At 42.0% G+C, this 27,621-nt stretch overlaps 2 protein-coding genes and 1 pseudogene across 2 annotated transcripts in view; 1 reads left to right on the top strand and 2 right to left on the bottom strand.

The window, feature by feature from the left end:
• Positions 1-5,362: 5,362 nt before the first annotated feature.
• LOC116889549 lies at positions 5,363-5,541 on the bottom strand (annotated as a pseudogene).
• Positions 5,542-7,048: 1,507 nt separating this feature from the next.
• On the bottom strand, positions 7,049-9,675 carry Ndufb11 (NADH:ubiquinone oxidoreductase subunit B11). Its single transcript, XM_032889589.1, has 3 exons — positions 8,914-9,675; positions 7,440-7,570; positions 7,049-7,271 (listed from the first exon to the last, which is right to left on the bottom strand). The coding sequence occupies exons 1-3, from the start codon at positions 9,112-9,114 to the stop codon at positions 7,148-7,150; spliced, it is 456 nt and encodes a 151-aa protein (XP_032745480.1). The 5' UTR covers positions 9,115-9,675; the 3' UTR covers positions 7,049-7,147.
• Rbm10 (RNA binding motif protein 10) overlaps positions 9,643-27,621 on the top strand; it is a 32,188-nt gene continuing 14,209 nt past the window's right edge. Inside the window, 3 exon segments of the mRNA XM_032889588.1 lie at positions 9,643-9,896; positions 11,822-11,961; positions 26,580-26,763. Coding sequence (XP_032745479.1) covers positions 11,945-11,961; positions 26,580-26,763 — 201 coding nt within the window. The 5' untranslated portion in view covers positions 9,643-9,896; positions 11,822-11,944.

The raw sequence follows: 27,621 nt of genomic DNA, 5'->3' as shown, positions 1-27,621 counted from the left end.
TTTTTATCAAGGGACTGGGTGTTATTGATATTCTTTACTTCTGTACCGAAGTTAAAGCATTTGAGTCAGGTACCTATCATGTCTGATTATTGCCATTTTAATATCTGTGCTAGTTAGGATTTGAGTTGCTTTGGTTTTGGTTTTTGGTTTGTGGTTTTTTGGTTTTTGCCAACTTGACACAAGGTATCAAAAAAAAGAACCTTAGTTGAGAAAATGACTTCAGCAGATTGCCTGTAGGCAAGTCTGTGGGGGCATTTTCTTGATGAATGATTGATGTGGCAGGGCCCAGTTCATTGTGAGTGGTTCTACTCCTAGGTAGGTGGAGTTATATATGAAAGCACACTGAGCAAGCCATGAGGTCTTATATGCTTAAACTGCTTAAACTCCACCCAGTGTGACTCATTCCCTTGCTGCCAAATCTCTCTCTCTCTCTCTCTCTCTCTCTCTCTCTCTCTCTCTCTCTCTCTCTCTCTCTCTCTCACACACACACACACACACACAGACACACACACACACTTTCTTCTCCCTCTCCAAAAGGAAAAAAACTGAGAATCAAAACAAGCAACAACACCAAAATAAATAATAAGACAAACGGTACCAAAACAAACCAAAAAGCACATATAAAGCATGAAATGCATTGATATCCTGGCCAACTACTCCTGGGCATGAGGCTTGCCCTGGGGTGCTTCAATTACACCCAGTGGCACTCCACTGGAAGAAATGGACTTTACCTTTCTCAACAGCTACTTATTGCACATAGCTTCTTGCTAAGGAGTGATACTTTGTGTCCACTTCCCCTTCCTGTTGGGATTTAGTTTAGTTTGAACTTCTGCAGGTCTTGTGTGTTGTCACAGTTTCTGTGAGTTCTATGTGCATCACCCTGTTGTGTGTGATACTATTTCCTTGGAGTCTTCCGTCCCCGCTGGCTCTCAGAGTCTTTCTGTTTCCTCTTCTGAGTATATACTTGAGCTTTGAGGGGAAGAGTTTGATAAAGACTGAGTGTTCCAGCCTCTTTCTGAACATTGTCCATTCTGAACTCTTTCTGAGTCTCTTTCTGAACATTGTCCATTTGTGATCATGATGTTTTCTCACAGTAATAGGAACTAGAAGCTCTAACACAGGATTATTGCCAACTGTGTTGGGGAGTGACAGAAGCAAACCAAGAACAGAGATCTAAACTGGAGGACCAGACTCAGTGCTTCCAAATACTGTTTAGCTTTGAATAAACTGTGGAAGACAAGAGGCTAAAGAAGCAGTTTTCCCTCTGAGTCCCTGAGTTCTCAGTCCTGCTAGCAGTGAATCATATGGTGGATAGGTGGCTGTAGAGGTCAGACCATCTGCTAACCTCACAGGATTTTAAGTCTTGGCAGTTACCCTCAAGTAATGAGATCTGATCCTTGTTACTGAAAGTGGAGCTACTAACCATCATGCCCTTCACTGGTTGAGCTTCCTACCACCCCAACTTCTGAGAACCCTCTGCCTTCTCACTAAAGGCTGGCCAAAGCCAAATCTTTTTATTTTTCTTAATTATTTTATTGTGTGTATGGGTGTTTTTCCTACATGAATATCTGTGCACCACATTTGGGCCTAGGTGCCCACAGAGTCCAAAAAGAGGGCATCAGATCCCCTGAAACTAGAGTTGCACACAGTTGTGTACCACCATGAGAGTACTAAAAATAGAACCCAGGTCATCTGGAAGAAGTCCAAAAGCCAACACTTTTACTTCTTTACCCTCAAACCATTCTGATAGCTTTTTCAACATGAACAACAGTCTCCTTGAGATCCTCAAATTCAGTCTTGCAGTCCTGAATGACCCGAAGATGTAACTACATGAGGTCTGCCTTCTAGGCTGTGTGCATCTTCAAGAAGCAGCCTCGAGTCCTTCTGCTGCAATCATTGGTTTGCTGGAACATTTTGCCTATAGCTTCAGGTTTCAGGGCACAAGTCACTAGCATCTTATGAAATAGTCAGACCACATCAAACCATGTCTAGCCAAGGAGCACTTGGAAAACAGGGATAAATCTCATGCCTCCTTCAATATCACACACATGGCACTCACAAGCTAAACAGACCCACAAATGGAGTTTCCCAGATCCCAGCCTCCTAATGTGTGACCATTCTTCTCTTGTCACTGCCTCTCACCAACCCTGGTTTGCCTTGGTGAGCAAGGCTTGGGTCTGAACCCTGGCTAGGGGCTTGGAGGGAATGAAGAAAGAACAGACATACATACAATAAGTTGGAAAAAGTGGGGCTCTCTAACTGCTGCAATGGGAAACAGTGTGTCAGGTACAGCATAGGGGGAAGGACTAGCTAGTCTCAGTAGGAGGTCTCTGTAGGCAAGCATTCTCAGGCTGTAAAATTCCTAGAGGAAGGTGCAAGTTGCTAGTTTTTGCACACACTGATCAACCATTCATAAACCTTCATACTCAGACTCCCAGGAAAACTTTGCTATCTCTCTTGAGCTAAGCCCATATAGGTAATGGCTTTGCAAATTTGCCATGGACCAACTGGCCTCAGAGTTCTGGACAGGACATGCCTATGTCAAGAGTACATGCTCAGGACTTCACTCACTCGGGGCTTCCTCCTCTCCACAATCTGGTCTTTGTAGGATTCCTACGAAGTCTCAGAACTGTGTGGGCTTTCCCTGAAGCTTTATGAAGGCCATAACATCATAAAAGACTCCATTCCCAAATCTTTTTTCCTGGGGAGGAGGGCCACCTACACTGAGATGTAGCAATTTGACACAAATTACAAAGCAAAACCAAGTCCTTTTGGATCAGAAGAGAAGAAAGAGAAGGAGAAGAAGCATGTTCATTGAAGCATAGCATTTGCCCAGCATATAAGGTCTTTGGCTCCATTTCCAGCATAGAACTACTCATAACACATACACACAAAAGCTAACCCAAATGACCAGTAACATTTGCATGGACATGATTTCTTCGTACAGTGAAATAGAATATATGAATGAGGGAAAGGAGACTAATACATGTAGCAACAACATAAATAGACCCCACAAACACTGCTTTGAAGAAAGACAGTGATCACAAAAAGTAATCCTATTTATAGGAAGTTCAGAGCCAGGCAGAGTTGCCTATATTTTAGAAGTCAGGAGAGTAGACCTGCAGGTGGCTAAGCAAGCAAAAGTACTTGCCATGTAAGCCTGGTGGTGATCTGAGTTCATTTCCTGGAAGCCACAGTAAAAGGAGAGAATCAATTTTATAAAGTTGTCCTCTGGCTTCCACATCCTGGCCATGACATGCATTCATGTGTCCACACTCACAGGCTTGTACAAATACACAATACACACATGATGATGATGGTGGTGGTGGTGGTGGTGGTGGTGGTAGTGGTGGTGGTGATGATGATGATAGTAATAATAGTAATAAGTTAACCTCATGTTCTGTTTCTTTATCTGAGAGCTAATCACATAGGGACGTCTAATTTGTGAAAAGAAAATTAGCTTTGTATACATTTTTCTCTACATTAAATTTCCTTGTTTAATTTTACTGAGCCAGGATAGTGTCACACTGTAATTCTAGTACTTAGGAGGCTGAGGCAAGAAGATCACATAATTCAAGGTCAGCCTGAGCTACATAGTGAAAACCTGCCTTGACAAAGATTTTGCTGGAGCTGGAGAGATGGATCAGGAGTTAATAGCACTGGCTACTCTTCCAGAGGACCTAGGTTTGACTTCCCCAGGTTAGGAGTTTAGTCTCTTTAATTCAGCTATCTCAGGAACAAATTCCACCTTGTTGGCAGGATCAAAACTGAGTTCATGTTCCCAGGCCCCAGAACCCAATGCCTATCCTGCTTCTTCAGATGTTTCCTGTTTGTGTGTTAACCAGTAAAGGATGTGAAGATGCTGCTATCCCATCATCTAAACTAAGGCACACAAGTCATGAGCATGTTGCTTGACTGTATGCTGCTTGCCCACTTCTTTGTTCCCTTAGCACTCTAAATTCCAGACTATAGTTCAAGGGGGGACCTGACTGCAAAAGCTGACTTAAGGACCCTGAAACCATATAACCTGGATAAGGATAAAGCCCAGTCATTAATGGTAACTTCCTTGCTTAACCCCATGTGTCAAAATATGATTGTTCAATGTAACAGCCCACCCCAATCCCCTTGCTTTTTGCATTCGCCTTCTATAAAAATGTCATAAAGTCTCCCTTCAGGGACTCAGTTCAGATATTTAACTGGCCATCTCCCTGAATGCTCAGAAAATGAAGCTTTCATTTTTTTTTTCCTTCGGAGCTGGGGACTGAACCCAGGGCCTTGTGCTTGCTAGGCAAGCACTCTACCACTGAGCTAAATCCCCAACCCCTGAAGCTTTAATTTTTAAGCTTCAATATCTGTAGTGATTTTTCTCAGGTCATGACCATCTGTAACTCACAGAAGAATGTGGTACACAGACACACATACAGTAAAACGACCATATACTTTTAAAAAGTTTACTGGGAAAAATTGCACTTTGAGCATGAGAACAAGAAGATTGCTTTTCCCATAATGAATATATAACACTTTTTTGATTTGACATTTCCTTTTAGTGGATATATATTTCATTGTATGATTGAGTTTTGTACATTTCTTTCAAGCACATCATGTACTTTGACCATATTCTTTCTCCCCTCTTCCCCTACCAAACCAGTGTAGTAGACAAGAACAAAATGGTTACTGTCAACCTGACAGTCCACTGAGAACTTGCCTTTTCTCTTTTTTTTATTGCTAGAGCCATAGAGGTAGATTAAGTAACTTTTCATAGCTAAAAAGCCATGGAAGATATAGTGGATGATATTGTTCACTGTCTATATATATGCATATATATTATGACTTATGGGGGTGCATGTTTGTGGGTGCAAATGTGTATATGAAAGTCAGAGGTTAACCTCAGGAGCTGTCAGTGTCTCACTGTTATGAATTGGGTTAGGCTAGCTGGCCGACCTGTGAGCACCAGAAATCCACCTCTCCATCACTAAGATTATAAGTATATGCCATCGTGCTCAGGTTTTTTTTTAACCCAAGTTCTTAGGGTATTGAACTCAAGATTCTTGTGCTCTCCAACTCTATATTTTAATTCAAATGCCCAAAACAGACAAGCAGTATAGCTGGGCTGCAATGAGCAAGAAGAAGTGATCTTTATAGCCAGAATAGAAGGGCCTAGGGATGGATTTTAGGATTTAGTTGAAGTGTAACTTCTAGATTTTAGGATTTAAGTCTGGCTAGAGTGAAAATCTCTCAAGGGCTGAGAGCTTGATGAAGTAGGGCTTGGGAAAATGGAAGATATTCATTCTTGATCTATAAATCAGAAAGGCATAGATTGATGTCACACAAGAATGAACATAACCGCCCGCCCCCCTTCTGCAATGAAGGCACCATTCCTAGTGGTCCTGTAATACAAGATTCATGCATGGAGTGGACAGAGCAAGCTATTCCATTTCCCTGATCCAAAAAAACAATCATGTAATATATTTTCCTCAGATAAAGGATATCTTTGTCTGATAGATACAGCACTTTATCTTAGCCAAAAGGCTGAGAAGTATTGGTGGACCAAACGTTCAAGCACACAGCATGCTGAGCACTGCTTTGCATAGAATGTATCTGAACACCTGTCCCTCTAGAATTTTATCCTCTATCCAGAACCCTGAACACTTCTAAGAGAGTGGTTCTCAATCTGTGGGTCGGGACCCTTTGGCAACCCCTTTTACATTACATTGATTCATAATAGTAACAAGATAAAAGTCATAAAGTAGCAATAAAAATAATTTTATGGCTGTGGGTTCACCACAAAATAAGGAACTATATTGAAAGGTCTCAGCATTAGATAGGTTGAGAACCACTGCTTAAAGAGGCCCAGGTTAAAGGGGAAGCCCTTGGTCCTGCTAAGACTGAACCCCCAGTGAATGTGATTGTTGGGGGGAGGGCGGTAATGGGGGGAGGATGGGGAGGGGAACACCCATATAGAAGGGGAGGGGGAGGGGGTAGGGGGAGGTTGGCCCAGAAACCGGGAAAGGGAATAACAATGGAAATGTAAATAAGAAATACTCAAGTTAATAAAGAAAAAATGAAAAAAAAAGGATGACCAAAATGCAGATGTTCCCACTCCTTCTTAAAAGGGGGAAAATATCCATAGAAGGGGATATGGGAGCAAAGTTTAGAGCAGCAACTCAAGGAATGGCCATTCAGAGCCTGACCCACATGTGACCCCATATATATACAGCCACCAAAACTAGTTATGTTTGAGGAAGATAAAAAATGCATGCTGAAAGGGACTGGATATAGATCTTTTCTGAGACACACATCCAGAGCATGTCCAATACAGAGGTCAATGCTAGCAGCAAACCACCGAACTGAGAATAGGACCCCCTTGGGGGGAATTAGAGGAAGGATTGAAAGAGTTGAAGGAGCTTGCAACCCCATAAAGACAACAATGCCAACCAACCAGAACTTCCAGGGACTAAACCACTACCGAAATATATACATGGACTGACCCAGGGCTCCAACTGCATATGTAGCAGAGAATAGCCTTGTTGGGCACCAGTGGAAGGGGAAGCCCTTGGTCTTGCCAAAGTTGGACCCCCAGTGCAGGGGAATATGGGGGGGGCAATAAGGGGTTATATAGGGGGAATACCTGTATGGGGGACGGGGAGGGGAAGAGGAGGGGATGGGGACTGATGGACAGGAAACCGGGAAGGGGAATGACCTTTAAAATGTAAGTAAATCTAATAAAAATTTAAAAAACGTTAAAAAAAAAGAAGCCCAGGTTACTGTATTGAAGACTGAAGTGCCAGACATCAATTATTCAAACCTTGATTCTACAGATCAGAAGCACTTCTGATGACTTTAGCCCTAGCTACTACCTAATAGCAACTACCTGAGATTCAAGAGGAGCCACATACCCTTGCTATACAATCCACAGAGTCATGGACTACAGTATTAAGCCACCATACCTTAGTGTTATATACAGTAGTAGACAAGAGAGGCAGCAGTGGCCCTTGAAAGCTTGTCACACACTCATATCCTCTTCAATAACGAAAGCAACAGTAACCAGTCATATTTTCAATTCCTTTAATAAGGTGTTCTGAGGAACCAGGAAATTAACAGACAGGGGCGAATAAGTAATGCTTCTTAAGCCCTGCTCAGTATTTCGTCAGTCATCTTCTGGTAACTGGATCTTGCTGGGATCAAAATAGTTGGATTCCATGATGGGGAGGCCGTTGAGTTCTCGGTATTTCACAAGTCTCTCAGCTTCCCGGCGGGCCCACTCTTGCATCCTAGAAGCATCAACAAGTGTGGTGTGATGTGAAGGGACCTCACTAGACAGCAGCTCCCCAGCTCAGCACCCTATACCCCACCAGTATAGGGCAAGGATTCTGATCAGAGATGCCTCCAACCTCTACCTCTGCCTCTGCCCTCTCAACTTTCTTAGAAAACCTCTATACCTGTAATCAGGCAGGTAAGCCACAAAGGTGGTACCAAAAACCAGGACGATGGAAAAACCAAAGAAGAAGACAGCTCGCATATTCCAGACGTCCACCACAGGGTCACTGTCATAACCGTGAAAGTCTGGGTTCTGAGGAAAAAGAGAGGTCAGTGAGGGCTTCCTGTGCTCTATAAAATGACCTGGTCTCTAATCTACCCTCTAATCCTAACCAATCTCTTAGCCTTCATTAAAGTCCTTTCCCTACTTTTAGGGTACATGAAGTTCCTTCCCATCACAGGGCTTTGGCATTTGCTGCTTCGAGGCCTACAAAGTCCTTCTTCCAAATCTAATCATCACTGAATCCATCACCATCTCCTCATCCAAGATTTTGACTTTATTTTCTTTTTTTTTTTCTTTTTTCTTTTTTTCGGAGCTGGGGACCGAACCCAGGGCCTTGCGCTTGCTAGGCAAGTGCTCTACCACTGAGCTAAATCCCCAACCCCTTGACTTTATTTTCAAATGAATAATTGTCCTTACCTACTTGTTTGGGAGTACTCGCCCTGTCTGTTAAACTGCACCAGAAAGTGCTATTTATAAAGGTTAAAAAATGTTTGGATGTTGGCAATTTCCTATGGGTTCACTTACTTATTCTATAGCACCCTATACATTTAAGATCCTCAAATAGAGGTTAGGTACTTATATATTAGGTCTTTTCAAATACACAAACCTCCTAATATGCCCAGTAGAGTGGAAATGGCAATAATAAACACCTTATAATTCTGAGTATTTCTGAAGTAACAAGAGCTGCTGTAACCATTCTGACTCATTTAATGATATGAAGAATTCCTATTATCTATTTTTCTCACTTTACAAAGAAACCGAGGCACCAAAAGATTAAACTACTTGTCCAAGGTCATACAAGTGAATAATTTCCAACCCAGGATGTCTGTCTGACTCCAGAGTCTCTGCTATTCATAAAGCACAGAATTCAGTTCTGAATTCAAATATCAGCTCCATTACCTACTCAAGCTGTGATCTTGGGTAGCAACTTATGTTTCAGTATTTTCATCGCGTTATTGTAACAGTTACAGTGTCTACTTCTGAAACAGGTAAAAGTGCCTACTTCAAAATCGCGCTACTTTAGAATTTAGATGAGTTAATTGATACAAAGTGTCGAGCACAGCCTGGCACCGCACACCTGTCACCTTAGAGTTTAGTATTACCCTAATTATGTTTCTAGCATGCTTTGAGTGCTGCCCACTTTCAGTGTGATTTCTGTCTACAAATAAAGCAAATCCCGCTTCGAGTCCTAGGTCAAAAATGTCAAAACAAAAAAAAAATAATAAAGGAGGAAAACAAGCTATGCAAATTTCCTGAATATTTGAACATCTTGTCCACTGCGCAAGCCTCGAGCCGGAGAATGTCCGCTTCGACACTAGTTTCCCTGTTCCAGATTGGCCCCTAAGGCATCCCGTTTTCCCCCTCCCTCTCACCTTCGCGTAGAGGTTTTCATCCTCGGGTTCTGGGTCCTCCTGCCATACCATGGTCGGTTCTCTTTGCCGCTTTCTCTCCACACCGGACGGGGCGATTACAGCCCTGGAAGATTCCCAGCGAACACGGGCAGCCGGGACCTCTCGTATCGCCGCCGCTACTGACAGGCGGCGAGCATACAAGCTTAACAGCCGGGCCGCCATGACGGCTTGTACTGCGGAGTCCAGGGGGGTGGGGGCGGGGTGGGGAGCCGGAAATACGAAGTGCGCAACTGCGGTTGATCCCAGCGCGAATTTTGTCACTCCGCCCTTACCTCGCTAAATAGATCCCGGGTTTAAGTTTGTTTTCGAGTGCGGCGAGGTGTGGACTCTATTTTACCTCCCACGCCGCGTCGCAATCGAATTAGCTTTATTGTTTCTGTTAGGCTGGAAGAAATTTGTTTTTAAGAGGTCTGTTCATTTTCTTCATAAGAAGAAAGCGGTGACATCTAGACCGCCCTGTAGGGAAAGAGGTGGAGCTTCTACTTGTCTTTCAACTTCAAAGGACAGCAAGCTTCTAAAAAGCGGCCTCATAGGGATAGCCAATAGCTACTCTTTTTTCAGGACTCCTGGGCCATTCTCACGGGGAATGGGGAGGTAGCATGTCTTGCCAATCAGAGAATGCCAGGGGCCAGCCATAGTAGCCCGGCAACCAATCGTCAAGGCCACAGAGCGCGCCCCTCAGTAGGTGGATGGTGGTCGCCGGCTCTCTTCTCGTCGCCATTTTGTGTTGGTGACTGTGGCCGGCTGGGAGGAGGCGGCACTGAGTTTCCTTGGGAGGGCAACGCGTTGGGCGCGTCTCCCTTCCCCCTGTCCTCCCTTTTGCCCCCAGTCTTGGACTTGGTAGTTGCATGCATTGGCTCCCGTTGAACTAACAGTTCTGAAGGAGGTAGTGGCGGGCGGAGGTGATGCCTGGGAGCCCTCCCTTGACAGCCCGGGCCGAGAAGGTGAGCGCCGTTGCTGGTCGTGGGGACGGAGGTTGAGAGCTGGGCGCGTGGAGAGGGAGGGGCAGGTGTTCATAGAAGAGGCGCGGGGACGGACTGCACGCTCGGAGTTCGCACAGAGCTGAGGGATGCCCGCACAGCCTGCACCTGAGAAGGGGTATGGTCCCCCCCACACACACCCCAGCTTTTTCTTATGAAAGCAAAAGCGCGTGCGCGATTGGAACGCGGGATGGGTGCACGCGGGTTGGGGGAAGGGAGGGACAGATGGGAGTGGAGTACTGTGACTTAAACTGTATTTGTCCACCGAACTTTTATCTTTTGGAACGCGCATGTTTGCGACTTTGCGGAGGTGTTCTTAGAGCCGAGGTGTGCTGACTGCCTTGTGTTGCTTAACTATCCACTCTGACTGCGGCCTCTATTCATTTATGTGGTGGGGATGAGGGTGGCGAGCGCGGAGAAAGAAAGTGACTATGTTTGTTATCCTTGGGGTCTGTATCGACTTCTGATACTTATCAGGAAGCAGTCTTGTTACATTGATCGACCCTAACCTAGTTAGTTTGGGGCAAGGGTTCAGAGAATATATATCCGGCTTTTCTTTCTTCTTTTGGGAGTTGTATCTGTGACACTGACGTTCATGTTAAAAGGGAAATCCGTTTAATTGTGTCTCTTAAAGGTATCCTGTGATCTTGGCCCTTGGTTACTTGGAGGCTCGTCTGTAACTTTGTTTCTTTTCTGTGCTGTGCAACAATGTTGGACACATTCTTTTGCCATTGAGCATTTTGTGTTAGATTCTCAGCCCCTGGGGTTCCTCGTTGCGATTCTTTTCCCCATCTGGGAGAAGTTACCTGGTCCAGTGGCTTGAGGTGGAAGAGAAAATAGGTACCTGTGTACTTAGAGGAAAGGAGAGGAAAGGTGGGGTGGCACCCTACCATTGGGCAAGTACCGTAACTACCTATGTGGTTCCTGTACGATAGGTGGCAGCTAAAGATTCAGGGATAATTCTGATCCCTGGTTGGCTCATATCACTCTCAGGTCTTGTAATTCTCATGGCAGTACCAAAAGTTGGATGAAGTAGTAGCTTGCTTTCACATAGTAGAAGAAGATGTTTTGGAACCCTTTTGCCTCTGGAAACCTTAGCCTAAGATCCCTGGGGAGAGATCCACCTGGGGAACTGGCTACACATTAGGGCTGAACTACTTGCTGTGTTGAGGACCAGAGCTGTGTTGGCCAAAACCCCAGGGTGGTGGCAGCTGTCTTGTTGCCAAGTTAGCACCCCCCCAAAAAAGCCTTTCAGGATTTCTGACTGCCTTGTCAAGGGTATAATTGGTCTCTCGTTGTGAAGTTGAAATACTACTTTGACCCATGGGAAGGGGTCTGGGATTTCTTCTGTTGTGAAATCTTTTGCTACTGTTTTGTCTTTTGGTGTTTTGCTAGTTGTTTTTATGATGCTGGGGATGGGACTTCAAGACCTTAAACATGCTGAGCAAGTGTCCTACCCCTCAATTATACCCCATCCAATTTTTGTGAACGTCTCATTTCTTTGACTAATGTGCCTAATCTAGGCAAATCATTCAGCACTTGGCCTTCCCTTCCCAGCAACCAACCATGGGCTTACATGTGTCTCCCAGTCTAAGAATGCAACGCCTGGGTAGTACAGCCAGTGGTTCCACCAAATCTCTATATCTTTGTTTGATGAGGGTTTTGCTGTTTTCTAGGATAGTGGAGTCTTGCCTCGAGCTTATGGGGAAAGGAAGGGAGAGAGCCAAGTAGGGGTTGTGTTCCTGAACTGCTGCACAGGAGCACAAGGAAGTGGGAAAAAAAACAATGTCCCTGGGCTATAGGACAATAGGGAATCTTGGCAATGACCATCTCCTCAAGGAGACCCTCTCTGCTCCATCTGCCTGAACCCCTTCTTCCATTCTCTGCAGAGTCTCTGCAGGAGGTATCACCCAGACTGACAGATCATGCTGACAGCAGCAGGGGAGGCTGAGAAGTGAAAGGAGCCAGCTACTGAGGAGGGGCTCCAGCAGCTCCTAAAGATCTATCAGGACATGGAGTATGAAAGGCGGTGAGTTATCCCCTCCCTCCCCTCTCAAACACTATAGGTACATCCCCATGTGAGCGCTGATTAGGATGTTGAAGGGCCCTTCTAGTCAGAAGAAACAACACAGCAAAGAAATGGACTCTCTTCAACACATGTGTATCTGTGCTCTGAGAGGTAAATGAGACATAATGACTGTAGGTCTCCCCTGTAAGAGACTGTCTTGCTATGTATAGTGTTACATAGAAGACCACATAGTTTACAGATGATTACCAAACAGCCTGATGAGTACCACGACTGGATGTGAGGGTGGGTTTTTTCTTAGGATGGGTATGGAGGCCAGAGAGTGGTGCCAGATGTCTACCTCATTTGCTCCTCCACCTTATTTTTGAGAATGGGACTTTCATTGAGCCCAGAGCTCACAAGACTTAGTGAGATACTGGCTGGCTAGCAAGCCTGAGGGAACCTCTTTTCTCTACCTCCTCAGCACTGGGATAACAGTTATGTGCCACACCTGGTGTTTTTATATGGGTGCTGGGTAATCAAACTCATGCCCTCATATACCACAAGCAGTTTACTGATTGAGGCATCTTCCAGGCCTGTTTTTGTCTTGAGACAGTTTGTCTTTATAGTGGATACTGGACAACTTGTGCTTCTGCTGCCTCAGCTTCCTAAGAGCTGGGGTGACAGGTGTGTTCCACCACATCCAGTTCATACAGAGTGTTTTGTTTTTGTTTTGAGATGTATCTTGTTCTGTTATCTAAGTCAGTCTCAAAATCCTGGACTCAAGCTCTATTTCATCTTCCTGAGTAGCTAGGAAACAGGTTGTGACATATATATGGCACATATAGTTTGGCTCTACAGCACTAATACAAAAAAAAAAACACCCATTTAGCACACTTGGTAAAATTTAGAGATTAGGCATAAGTATAAGATCCTTTGGCATTATAGTAGATTCCTGCCCCAAGGGATTCTGAAGTAAGTGACTTATCTACCATATTTTTCTTTTCCTTTTTTTTTTTGGAGCTGGGGACCAAACCCAGGGCCTTGCGCTTGCTAGGCAAGCGCTCTACCACTGAGCTAAATTCCCAACCCCTTATCTACCATATTTTAAGAAAGCCCAGGAAGACAAACCAAACTCTTACAGAAACCTCTTAATAAATTTGCTGGACATAGTAGTGTGTACCTAATCCTAGCACTTGGGAGGTGGAGATAGGAAGATCAGGAATTCAAAGTCAACTTGTGCTAATTAAAATCTCATCTTGAAAAAACAGTCAATAAAGTTATGAAACATTAGAGAGAAAGCAGGTTTAGAAATGTCTTTGTTGGCCCAAGGAGCAAGGTACCGGGGGTTGAACCTAGGGCCTTTCACTACTCAGCAAATGCTGAGTAAGCACTTATAAGTAACTGCTGTGATATTTTATACCTTTACATTTTATTCTGAGATAGACTAAATTTTTCAGGTTGTCCTTGTACTCAATCTGTAGCCCAGACTAGATTTGCAGACATGACCTTGCAACTGTCCTATGTCAGTCTCTTGAGTATCTAGGTTTACAGGCCTGTCTATACCACTAGACCCAGCTTATAAATGCCATTTTACTTATTTATTTTATGTGTATTTGGCTGTATAAATATCTTTGTATCACACATGTTACTGGTGCCTACCATTGGATCCCCTTGAAATGAAGTTTTGAGTGAGCCACCATGTAGGTGCTGGAAATCAAACCTGTTCTCTAAAAGAGCAGTCAAGTATTCTTAACTGATGAGCCATCTCTCCAACCATATTTACTTATTTTTGAGATCAGGTTCCACTATGTAGTCTATATCAGCCTAGAACTCATTGCAAGTCCCATAGCCCATCTCAGCCTTCCAGGTATGGTACTAACATATGCTACCATGGCTGGCATTGACCTTTTAACTGTCTTTTGAAAGGCATTTGGTGACTGGATATATACTCAATGGAAAGATTGATTTGATTGTAGAAGATAATCACTACAAGTAATATGTGATTGAGCTCCAAGTAGTTGTTGCCAAATAAAGATATTGGTTTTTGTTTGTATTTTTTGAGTTGTTTTTGTTTGTTTTTAAATGATAAATGAATAGGTTTATTTAAGTTAATCACATTTTCCAGTTCTACAAATGTCTTACCACAGATCATCCCAAGGCCTCCCATTACCAGGTTTATTTTTTTCCATTTATTCTCAATTCCCACCTCTGTAAGCAGCAGCTCTGTTGTGCATAATTTGTATCCTTTTAAATAGTGTTGTCTCAAGTATCTGTTTTCAGTTCTCATAAACAACATAGTGCTACAGTCTTTCTTTTGTTTCCTGAACTCCACACTGCATATTTTGGGTGTCTTTATTGCCATTTGAATATTAATGTTTCATCTCTGAACTGTTGCCAAGGGCACCATGAGCTATGTCTGTTATGTTTTACTTAATAGTGTGTGACTACCAAGGATAGATAATGTTCTTTTTGTTATTGTTGAGACAGGATCTCACATTATAATTCATGCTAGCCTGAAACTTAGCATAGCCCATACTTAGCATAGCCTGAGTCTTGTGGCAATTTTCCTGCTTCAGCCTGTTTTAAACAAGTCCTTAATTTCCTTGCCTTTTTTTTTTTTTTTGAGATAATCTGATTGTACAGGAACTCCTTATGTAGACTGGGCTGGCCTTGAAGTCACAGGCTTCCACCTGTGCAGAGATTAAAAGCATTTGCCTCCATGGCCAGCTCTTCCTGTATTTGTGTTTTTCCAAATCTTTTCTTTTTCCTATCCCAAATCACATTCACATCTTTATTTAGTTCACTTAGAGTCCAGTTTTGAATATGGTGTAAGATAGGTTTTAGGTCTTTTTCCTTCACATAGTGGGCAGTTTGCTGAAGTAGTAGTTCATTCTTGCTCAGTTTCCCTCCTTTACTTAGTTTTATACCACAACCTTACTGTTTTCATTACTATGAATTAATACAGTGTCTTAATAGCTCCCTTTTTGTTCTTATTTTTTAAAGTTGATGTAACCATTTATGGAGATTAATTACATGTAAAAATTCATCAAGGGGCCTGGTGGGAAAGAGTTTGCTTAGTATGTGTGAGCCCTAGGTTTTATCTCCAACATTCCAAATAACGAGAAAGAAGTCTCTCAAAACAAGGTTTTGATCGAGATTATATCAAATTTCTTTATTTGGTGAGGGGGGAAATCGTCATCTTTGTAAGTTTATAAACGTCTTTTTCTTAGAACTGTAATGAAGCAAACCGAAATGGCATAAAAATCTACCTGTTTAATATCCTACTCTGTGCAATTCCCTAGGAAACTGGAAAGACAGATGGCTTAGCTTTTAAGAGCACTTGATGCTCTTTCAGTTCCCAGTATCCATGTTCAGTAAGTGCTCTTTACTTCAGAGCCATCTCTCCAACCATAAGTGATTTTATTTTTATTTTTATGTATGTATGCATGTATGTATTTATGTGTGAGTATATATGTTTGTACCCATGTCCCCCTATGTGTATATGTGTGAGGGGCTGTGCATGTGTATATACATATTTAGAGGTCAGAGGACAGCCTTAAGTACCATACTTGAGTACTTTCCACCTTTGGTTTGAGATAAAGTCTCTCATGAACCTGGAAGCAAGTAGGCAAGCTTAGCTAGCCACTGAGCTCCAGGGATCCACCTATCTCCTCTAGGCTTGCCACTACTGGATTACGAGCACACACTACTACACCTGACATTTTATCTGGATTCTGGGGACCTGAACTCGGGTCCTTATGTTTTAGAGGCAAGAGCTTTTACTGATGTAGAGCCATCTCTCTGTGCTTGTATATACACACATGGGTTTTGGTTTTGTTTTTTTTTTTTTTTTTGGGGTTTTTTTTGTTTTTTTTTTTTTTTTTTTTTTTTTTTTGTTTTGTTTTTTTTTTTTTTTTGAGACAGACTTTCTCAGTATATTAGACCTGGCTGTCCTGGAACTCACTTTGTAGAGCTGGCTCACCTTAAACTCAGATCTTGCCTGCCCCTGCTTCCTGAGAGTGCTGGCTACTATATATGCCACTACATGTGGCCTTACGCATGAGATTTTATAATTAAGGGTATTAGGTATAGGGTGAAAATACCTGTAACATAAGCACTCAGGAGGTGAAAACAGGATGAATAGGTGTTCAAATTACTACATATAGTGATTTCCAAGCCTGTTGAAGACTCTGCTTCCTATAAACAGAACAAGGCATGTGGGTTGGGGATTAGCCTCAGTGGCAGAGCACTTGCCTAGGCTGAGCCGCAAGGCCCTGGGTTCGGGTCCCAGCTCCGAAAAAAAAACAGAACAAGGTAAAATACTGAGGGCTGACTGGGTGTAACTCAGAGATAGAATGTTTGCTTAGCATGTACAAGGAAGGCCCTGGGTTCTAACACCAGTAAAATGTGGAGGGGAAGCAGGGAAGAGAGATGAGAGTAGTAGGTGTCAAATGCAGTAAATAGACCATTGTCCATAGTCTTAAAGGGACATGTTCAAAATGCCTCTATTTTTTTCCTTTTCTTTGCTTTTTTAAAAAAAATGAAGACAAGGTCTCACTATATAGTCCTTGGCAATGCTCTGAAACTACATAGGCCAGGCTGGCCTTGAACACATAATAATCTGCCTGCCTTTGTTTCTCAAGTGCTAGAATAAAAGGTATGTGTCACCCTGCCCAGTCAGAATTTCTCTATTGACTATGATACATACAGGAATATTTGAAATAGAGCTTTTAATAAATCAAGAAAATTTTGGGCTTGAAGTGATGAATCCTATTACCCTACTGTCTAGACGCTGAGGCAGGCAGATCCTGAGTTTGAGAACAGTTTGGGCTATGTTGTTAGACCTGTCTCAGAGAACCAACTAAGTAGAATTGTGCAGTACATTGAGCTAATATGTATTTTCAGTCTTCTTTAATCTGAATTATTCACTGTTTGTCTTCCATCTTTTTAATGTTTATTAGCATATATTTTATGTAACAATGGGCTTTGTGTACGTTCATATTTCATATTCACTCTTCTTGTTCCCTTCCTACTCTATTCTTGCTAATCTCCTGCCTTTTCTCAACTGTACTGTCTTCTATTTTCACATATTTAGAAATGTACATCTATTTATTTTGCGGGGGCATAATTGTGTGGAGACTCAGTTCTTTCCTTGGGAATAAGTGCCTTCACCCTCTGAACCATCCTGTACCCCCCCCAGTAATTTTCATTACGGTTGTTTACAGGGGCATTGGCACCTTGCCAGTAACTATACCACTGAAGAATATCTTTCCTACCATCAACTATTAACTACCTATAACCTTCATGGAGGGATGGGGACTCATGAGTACCTCCACTCCTGTAAATAGGGTGTGGTGGGCCCAATCATAAGGGAATGTTGCTCAGATGATCACAGCTGTGAGTTAAAATGCAACAGCCATGTCATTCCCTGCTCCTCCCCCCAGCCTATACATACCTTCTACCTAGTATTTTTTTGAGACAAGGTCTCTTTTTTGGCTATCTGAACTCACAGATATCCACCCAACTCTGTCTCCAGAATGCTCACCTGGCCTGGTTTTTTATTTAAAAATGAACAGTAATGTGGGGTTGGGGATTTAGTTTCAGTGGTAGAGCGCTAGAAGTTTAAGGCCCTGGGTTCGGGTCCCCAAGCTAAAAAAAAAAAAATTTAAAAAAATGAACAATGTATTCATTGTTCTTTAGTAATGTTACATAAGGGCATTTAAATACAGGCATATAATATATGTTGTGCATGTTCTCTGCCCTCCCCCCTTTCACCTTTTGTATTAGTCTATCTTATTTCCTTAGACAATTTTGCTTCTACTTTCTTTTTAAATATATGATTTTATGTATCTATATAAAATATAAAAACCACAGAGAAAGTATGATGTCTATTATTCTGAAATTGGCTTGATTCACTTAATATGACTATACCCAGCTGCATCCATTTTTTTTTTAAAGAGTCTAATTTCATTCTTTGTGGCTGGAAAAATTGTCATTATGTTTATGTAGTCCAATTTCCTTACCCATTCCTTTGTTGTTGGACACCTAAGTTGGTTTCATAAGTTAGCTGTTGTGAATGGTCCGCAATAAACATTGTTGTGTAAGTGTCTCTGTGATTTGTTGGCTTACAGTCCTTCAGATAAATAGACAACATTGATAAAGCTGGACCTCAGGAGAGATGTATTTTTAGTTTTGTGAGGAGCCTCCATACAGAGTTACATTTTAGCTGGACTAATTTACATTCCCAGCCACAATGTAGGAAGGCTTCCTATTCTCCAAGTCCTCACCAGCATCTTATTTTAAAACTGCTAAATTAGTAATTGTATTAGTTTAGTTATTTGTATCTGTGTTGTATTTAGCATTGGATCAAAGGTGGCCTCATGGTGATGACAGCCTTTGCTGTTTTGGAGAAATTGTAGAAAAGTTACTGTTGTGGAAGTGCATGCCTTTAATCCTAGCATTTTTTTTTTTTTTTTTTTTTTTTTTTTTTTTTTTTTGGGGGGGGGGGCTGAGGACCGAACTCAGGGCCTTGCGCTTCCTAGGCAAGCGCTCTACCACTGAGCTAAATCCCCAACCCCAATCCTAGCATTTCTAAGATAGAGGCAGGCAGATCTCTGGGTTCAAGGCCAGCCTGGTGTACATAGCAAGTTCTAGGCCAGCCCTAGTTAAGATCTTGTCTTTAAAAAAAAAAAAAGTTACACAGCCGGAGAGATGGCTCAGTGTTTGAGAGCACTAGCTGCTCTCCAGGAGGATCAGGGTTCAATTCCCAGCACCCAACCACCCACATGATCGCTCAAAACTGTCTAGAATTTGATATCATCACCCAGACATGAATGCAAACAAAATACTAATGCACATAAAATAAATTATTATTTTTTAATTATTCTAACCTTAAAACTTAGTAGAACTTACTTTCGAAGGTGTCTATGGTCCTTGTTTGTTTTTGCAGTTCTGGAGAGAGAACCCAGAGAGCTCTTCCACTGGCTATGCTCCAGCCTTTGATGCATGCTTATATGTGTACATGTGCAGTTGATGTGCAGATACATATGTGTGCATGTGTAAGCTAGTGGTCAACTTTGAACATTGTTTCTCAGGAACCTCCTACTTTTTCTTCTTAATATTTGTGTGTGGGGGTGCACATGTGGGATGTGCATATGTCATGACATATAGGTGGAGGTCCAGAAACAACTTTCGGGAGTCTGTTCTCTCCTACTATATGAGTTCTGGAGATTGAACTCAGGTTGTCCAGCTTGGTGGCAAGTACCTTTACTTTTTTTGTTGTTGGCGGTTGATTATTGTAGGTTGGTTGATTGGTTTGTTCATTTGTTGAGGCAGAGCCTCTCTCCACATAGCTCTGGCTGTCTTGGGATTCACTATGTAGACCAGGTTGGGCTCAACTCACAGATAGGCCTGCCTCTGCCTCCGCCTCCACACCCAGCAGATAGCAATGAGGTCTAGAGTGTCTGCCTCAGCTGCCTGCTTTGTTATATTCGTGTCGAACATCAAACACAGGTCCTTATGCTTATTCAGCAAGCACTTTACTGACTGAGCTCTTTCCTACAGTACACAAACACATCATAGACATGCACCATGCCCAGCTGATTCTTTGTTCTTTCAGTATTTTATTATGAAAATGTAAGCATATAACAAATTGTAAGAATTTTATAGTCAATACCTCTCTATCAACTAGGTTCTGTCATTTGTCACTAACTCATCACATGCCTGTTTCCAAGTTCATTTCTGTTTACATGTTAGCTATTTAACTTTGACAAAGTCATACAGACCCATTGGGGTTTGTTGTTGTGCTGTTTTGTTTTTCATTTTACAACTTCTGGGTTTGGTCTCTTTTTCAAAAACAGTTAATGTGTTTAAATATATGATTTTATTTAACAGTACCATGTATGTGCCTGGTACTTGCAGAGGCTAGAAGTGGGCATAAGGTACCCTGGAGTTACAAATGATTATGACCATTCATGTAGTACTAGAAGTAGATCCTAGGTCCTCTGAAAGAGTAGCAAGTGCTATTAACTGCTCAGCCATTTCCTTAATTCTCAAGGTGTCTTAGGTGCTGTGAAGAGACACCATGACCAAGGCAACTCTTACAAAGGACAACATTTAACTGAGGCTAGCTTACAGGTTCAGAGGTTCAGTCCAGTATCATCAAGGCGGGAGCATGGCAGCATCCAGGCAGGCATGGTGCAGGAGGAGCTGAGAGTTCTACATCTTCACCTGAAGGCTGCCAGCAGAATACTGACTTCCAAGCGGCTAGGTTATTAAAGCCCACACCCACAGTGACACACTACTCCAACAAGACAATACCTCCTAATAGTGCCACTCCCTGGCCTGAGCATACACAAACCATCACACAAGGATTTGGTCTCTTTGCCATGGGAGACTTCATTTTATTGTTGTTTCTGTGTGTGTGTGTGTGTGTGTGTGTGTGTGTGTGTGTGTGTGTGTGTGTGTGTGTGTGTGTAGTAGCCTCCCTATATAGCCAAAGCTGTCCTGTATGTAGAGAGATCTGTCTTCAAAATGCTAGGATTAAAGGTGTATTCCTCCACCACCACCACCTGGCAAACACAGACTTTTTAAAATCCTGTGTTAAAAATGTCCTGGCTTTGAGCTAGCCTAGGAACTATTGACAGTTAATGGCTTCTTGGAAATGGAGAGTCTATTGTCTATAAAGGTATGGCCTCTGATAGGCTAACCACTCTTCAGTGGAGGACCCCACACCTATAAATATATAGGCAGTACAAATTAGAATCAGTGGGCTATTTAAACAACAAAAAAGAGGACATGAAAGTGGGGGTTGTGTGGATCTGGGAGGAATTAGAAGTAGGGAATGAATATGATCAAAATGCATTGGATGTGTGTATGAAATTATTTTTTAAAAAACCACAAAGTATTATATTAGCAAAAGGTTCTGCCACAGATCTTCCTTAAAGAAGGCCAGGCATGGTGGCATATACCTTTAATTCTAGCACTTAGGAGGCAGGTAGGTAAATCTCTGAGTTTGAGGCCAGCCTGGTTGGCATAGTGAATTCCAAGTCAGTTGGGGCTGCATAGTAAGACCCTTTCTCAAAAGAAGGCAAACAATGGAAGTGGGGGGGGTGTAAGAACATTCCAAATAAGATAGATACATAGATATTTCTCACCAGGAAACATCTTAATTCTTCTCTTGAGTGTGAGGTGTTTTTAATGACTCTCCTCTAAGTATGGAGGAAAGAAAAATAAAAATTTCTTTTTGAGATAGGGTTTGTAGCCCAGCATGGCCTCAAATTCCCTATATATCCAAGGAGCATCTTTTGGTCATCTGCCTTGGACTCCCAATTGTTGAGCTTACAGGCAAGTACCACCACCTTGGTCCTTACACAGGGATCAAACTGAGGGCTTTGAACATGTACACAAGTACTCTACCAAGTGAGCTATATTCCCTAGTCCCTGAAAACTTATGTGGGTAAGAAAAATGAAAGACACCACCTTAACCACATGAAGGTCAACATCACCAGAGCTAAGTCATGCTCCTGCTAATTGATAATCAGGAGAACTCACTTTTGTTATTGCTTCTCAACAAAATAAACCCCAAAACTTTAAGACTCATTAAAAGATCACATCAAGGACTGGAGAGATGGCTCAGCGGTTAAGAGCACCCGACTGCTCTTCCAGAGGTCCTGAGTTCAATTCCCAGCAACCACATGGTGGCTCACAACCATCTGTAAAGAGATCCGATGCGCTCTTTTGGAGTATCTGAAGACAGCTACAGTGTACTTATATATAATAAATGAATAAATAAATCTTTAATAAAAAAAGATCACATCAAATAAAACCTACAATTCTTAAAAAGATAAAAATAACTATAAAGAGGAATTTCTGTATATTAAAAACCTTTCACAGGCTAGGTGGTGGTGGTGGTACACGCCTTGAATCCTTAACACTTGGGAGGCAGAGGCAAACAGCTCTGAATTCAAGGACAGCTATGTCTACACAGAGAAACCATGTCTCAAAAAAAAAATAAAACCAGACAAAAGAACCTTTCACAGACCAGAGACAACTTTTACATCCTTCAAACAAGACATAACTGCAGATGACTCAGTGATTAAGAACACTTCCTGCTTTTCCAGAGGTCCTGAGTTCAGTTCCTAGTACCCATGTTGGGTGGCTCACAACCGTCTATAACACCGGCTGTAGGCAAATCGGATGCTTCTGGCCTTCACCAGCAACTGCACTCACATGTACACATGCATGCACACACACTTAAAAACCAATAATAAAAATAAATCTTACAAGATGACATGCTGGTATGAGAAAATTGGTGAAATCCCAATGAAAGCTGTTATTTAGTTGACTTAGTACCATGGTTCTCTGAGTATTAGGGGAAGCTGGGCAGAGGTTATTTGGGGTTCTTTTATCTTTGAACTTCTCTGTAAGTCAAAACATACTTCAAAATAAGTTTAACTTTATTAAGATTAGAAACTTTCACATCAATGGACACTCAAGATGAAAAGAAACCTCACAGAATGGGAGAACATAATCTATGTGTATCTGATAAAGGATTCCTATCTAGAACGTGTAAAATACTTTTGTAGCAAGAAAACAAAACAAAACAAAACAAAACAAAAAACCATGCCAACTCCAACGTGGTAAGGGCTAAGGATATAGCTCAGCCACTGAGCTACGTCCTTAGACCTTTAGTTATTAAATTCTCCGGGGCTGGCCTTAAATTTATGATCTTCCTGTTTCAGCTCTCTTGAATGCTTGATTACAGGTATGAATCTCTGGACTATGTTTTCTTTCTTTTATATTTATTTACTTATTTGTTTGAACTTTTGTTATTTGAGTCTTGGTGTCCCTCTGTAGTTGAAAATGGCCTCACTGTTTCCATCTTTCTGCTTCAGCCTCCTGAGTCCTAAGATTACAGCATGTATCACCACTCCAGTTTACTTCTTTGCATTAATTCATTTTTTTTATTTTCAGTGCTGGTCACAGGACCTAGGCCTTTGTGCAAGCTAATCACCATAGGCCTGCATATCTAGCTCTTTGTATTGTTTGTTTTTAAATGTAGCTCGTGATTGTGGATAATCTTAAATATTTTATTTTTATATAGTTCAATTAAATCATCTTTTTTCTATGCCTTGGGATCTGGGTTATTACTTTTTCCCATTTAAGGGTAGGGCTGAGGGTCTAGCTCAGTGGGTGGAACATATAAAAGATTATGAAGGGGCTGGAGAGATGGCTCAGTGGTTAAGAGCACTGACTGCTCTTCCAGAGGTCCTGAGTTCAATTCCCAGCAACCACATGGTGGCTCACAACCATCTGTAATGGGATCTGATGCTCTCTTCTGGTGTGTCTGAAGTATACTCATATACATAAAATAAATAAATAAATCTTTTTTAAAAAAAGATGATGAAGACTTTATTTTGTTCCTTATTTCTTTTTCTGATTTGCAGCCAGGGCTTTGTACATAAGAGACATGGTGTGTGCTCTATTGTGGAACTTTAGCTCCAATCATTTGGTTGTGGTCATAGGACAGCTTTGTGGCATTGGTTCTATCCATCCACCTTCGTGTAGATTCTGGGAATTGAACTTAGATTGTTAGGTTGCATTGGTGGGCAGTAAGCACCTTTATTTGCTAAGCCATCTCTTCCTTACTCCACCTCACCCCCTTTGGTTTTTTTAAAATATAACCCAAAATTGGCATCAAAATTAAGATCCTCCCTCCTTAACCTCCTGAAGGCTGGAATTATAGGCATGTGACACTACATCTGGCCCTTGAACTTCTTCTCTTATGGTTTAATTTCTTCCATCTACATCTTTGATCCAAGTTGGCATGGTGGTCCATGCTCATAATCCCAGAATTTAAGAGGCAAAGAAAGGACCCCGAGTTTCAAGCTAGTCTTGGCTACATAGTGAGTTCAAAATCAGCCTCAGATAAATACCAAAAAAATAAATAACCAAGTTACAGTGTCTCATGCCTTTAATCCCAGCACTCATCAGGTAAGGCAGTCAGATCTTTGAGATCAAGGCCAGCCTACTCTACAGAGCTCTAGGATAGCCAGGGCTACACACACAGCCCTGTCTCAAAAAAAAGAAAAGAAAACCCCAATACAAACAAACAAAAGGTAGATACGTATGTAAGTAAATCCTATATGTAAAGAACAGTCATGAGCTTTTACATGTGCATAGATATTTAATAATTAAAGATTTAGTTTCATTTCTGTGTATGTGTTTGCATGTGCAGATCCCAAAGCAGCTGAAGTTATATGCTGTTGTGAGCCACTGTGTGGGTGATGGGAATCAAACCAGGGTCCTGTGGAAGAGCAGTCAGTGCTCTTAACTGCTGAACCATCTCTTTAGCCCAATATTTAACCTTTTAGATGTAATCATAGGTAGTTGTCTTTCTGTTTTCCAAACAATGGTTATTTGAATATAAACAAAATATGTATTTTGTATATTAATTTTATAGCCAGAATCTTTATTAAATTTATGTGTGTCTTTGTGAATGTATGCTTACATGTGTGCCTGTACCCCTGGAAGCCAGAAGTGGGTATCACACCTGGTGAGTGTGAGCCGACTAACATGGATACAGGGACTCGAACTTGGATCCTCTAGAAGGGCAGAAAGTACTCTTAACCACTGAGGCATCTCTCTAGCCCCTGATTTTTTTTTTATCATCACATTGCTGTTAGTATTGGGGGTACTGAAGTTAGAACTCAAGCCTTGAATGCGTTGTTAGGAACTGTATACCCTATTTAGTACTTCTAATCTTCCTTTTTTTTTTTTTTAACATGATTCATTTACGCTTTGCAGGGTTATTCTCATTGGCCACAAATAATGGTGATTTTTACCTTTATAGGTTTTTTTGTTTGTTTGGTTGGTTGGTTGGTTGGTTGGTTTTGGTTTTTGGCGTTTCAAGACAGTTTTTCTGTGTCGCCCTGGACATCCTGGGCCTCACCTTTATGGTTCTTAATGCCTTTTCTTCCTTCCCCTTAACATGATTGTTTTAGCTAATGTCATTAGAATAATGTAGTCTAAGAGTGGTGTCAGTAATAGACATTCTAATGTGTGACTGTTCATGAGTGGAATCTTGTTGCATTCTTGTAATCAGCCTCATTCTTCTTGCTTGACCATGCTCTTTTTTACATCTTTTTTTTTTCCTTCAATACTAGATATTAAACCCAGGGTCTTGTAGGTGGTCTAAGCCATAATAGCGTATTTCCTTTTTAAATGAACATGAATTGGTTCTTTTTTAAATACTTGTTTTTTAAAAACAGTCTCCTATAACCTTGGACTCATTTTGTACCTCGCCTAACCTTGAATTCCTGATCTTCCTACCTGCACCTCTCAAGTGTGTGATTATAGGTATGCACTGCCATGAGTATCATCACCACTGACCCCTGTGTATTAAGCTTTGAGGAGTAAGGTAGTGAGTCGAGCAAGCAGGTTCTATCATTTCCTATAACTCGCCTTTAAGTCATTTAAGGTTTTTTTTGTGATGTGGGAAAAAGAACCCAGTACCTTTTATGTGGAGGGCCTATGCATCACCACTTTATTACATCCACAACCCCAATTTTCTTTAGATGTGTGGTGGGCGAGTCTCACTATGCTGCCTTGGGGTCAAACCTCTTGTCTCAGTACCTTGAGCAACTAAGACTACAGACCTAGTAATTTTTCTCAGTCTGAGATGGAAACCAGCAATTTTCATATATTAGCCAAGTACTCTACTACTGACCTATATCCATAAAATTACTATCAGGCTGTAGAGATGGCTCAGCGGTTAAGAGCACTGACTGCTCTTCCAGAGGTCCTGAGTTCAATTCCCAGCAACCACATGGTGGCTCACAACCATCTGTAATGGGATCCAATGCCCTCTTCTGGTGTGTCTGAAGACAGCTACTTATATACATAAAATAAATAAATCTTTAAAGATATTACTATCTTTTAACTCATCAAAGATTTACAATTAAGTCATCTTTGATGTAATTATTTTATAGTTAACTATAGTTAGAGAATTTTTATTTTTAAGTATGCGTATGTGCTTCTGTGTGGTGTGTGTGTATGAATACAGAAGTTGGAAGAAGACACTGGAGTTGGATTATAGGCAGTTATGAGCTGCCCAGTCTGCGTACCAAATACTCACATCCTTCACAAGAGCTCCACAGTTGGAGAACTTCTAACTGAAGAGCTGTTAGTTCTAGCAAGATGACTATGAAGTGGATAGTGACGTGCAAAGGGCAGACAGATAGAGTTTTGCAGAGACCTTACCCTGTAGGCTTGGTGGGATCTTGATGAATATTTGGGTGTTTTATGTGTTTATTTAGGCAAAATTACTAAAGCAAATGATATGATTGGGTTGATTAACTTTATCATAGATAGTATTCATGTTTGGGTTTTTGGATTGCAGACACATAGCCTATGTAGGGGTGAAGAATTCAGTCAGGAAACTACACCTGATATACATGTGGACTAGAGGTTAGGAAGGATGGCACTAAGTGGCTTGGCTTTAAGAACCTGTGATAGTTAGCCCATGCAATGAAGTGAGACTGAGGAGTGTGTCTGAGGCCCTAGAGAGAGGGTTGTGGGTTGACTTTCATATCTTGAGCTTTTTGGAAAAGATGGTTTTCTAATTCCTATCCTTCTAGAGGTGGTCGTGGTGACAGAACTGGCCGGTATGGAGCTACTGATCGCTCACAGGACGATGGTGGAGAGAACCGCAGCCGAGACCATGATTATAGAGACATGGACTATCGTTCATACCCACGAGAGTATGGCAGTCAGGAAGGCAAGCATGAGTATGACGACTCATCTGAAGAGCAAAGTGCAGAGGTGAGGGCAAGGCCAGGCCTTGGGGGGCAATGCTCCTGAAAGGCCTGTGTGTCTGGCTGCAGCACCAGGTGTAGGTAGCGCTCTGCTCCTGTGCCTTTGGACTACCTGTGGCTTTGCATCACCTAGGGGAGGGTCTGTCCCTGATCCCTTCTCTGAGGGCTCTTCTCCTGAGTTGGGTCTCCCTGGCTTTCACACTGCTTGACTCTGTATTTCTCAGGGCTCCTAGCCACTACTTCTTTCCCTTCTTCCCTGTTGTTCAGTTTTGGCCTTGGATTCACTGCAAGCTCTATACTGCACCAATTTAGGGAACTCAAAAGGATCTTTTCCATGGGACCTAGTATCTAGGATTGAGAGGACAACCTGAGAACAAAATTATCAACCAATCCATACAACTCTGGGAAGCTAACACTGTTTCTGGTCTTGACAAAACCTCTAGACAGAAAGGAAGGAAAAGATCTTTGGGGAAGTCAGTCCCATGTAGGTAGTTAACCTCTAACCTAAAGGATAAGGCATGATGCTCACTATGAGAGAACCCACATCTGAGGGTTAGAAACACCCTTGTCTTAGGGAATTTCAGTCTGAGGACCAGTCAGAGACCTAGTGCAAGCACGCAGGCAGGTAGCTCTCTGTCTAGTAGGATAGAAAAAGGTATACTTTTGTAAGCCCAGCCCTGAGGAGAAATTGTATTTAAACTATCTTCTACCTTCTGGGTATTTGAGGGACTATTTGAAGATTCCCCTGGTAAACTACTAGCTTTGTTTGGTTAGCCAGGGCTTACAGGCATCCAGGCTTCTCCATTGCCTGCAATTGAGCAGTATCTTTTAATGTCTCCATGGGTACAGTGGACCTTGTGAATGG

The sequence above is a fragment of the Rattus rattus genome, chromosome X (genome assembly GCF_011064425.1).
Source record: "Rattus rattus isolate New Zealand chromosome X, Rrattus_CSIRO_v1, whole genome shotgun sequence".
Taxonomy (NCBI): Eukaryota; Metazoa; Chordata; class Mammalia; order Rodentia; family Muridae; genus Rattus; species Rattus rattus.
The sequence above is the reverse complement of the archived record's forward strand: the minus strand, read 5'-3'. Positions and strand labels throughout refer to the sequence as shown.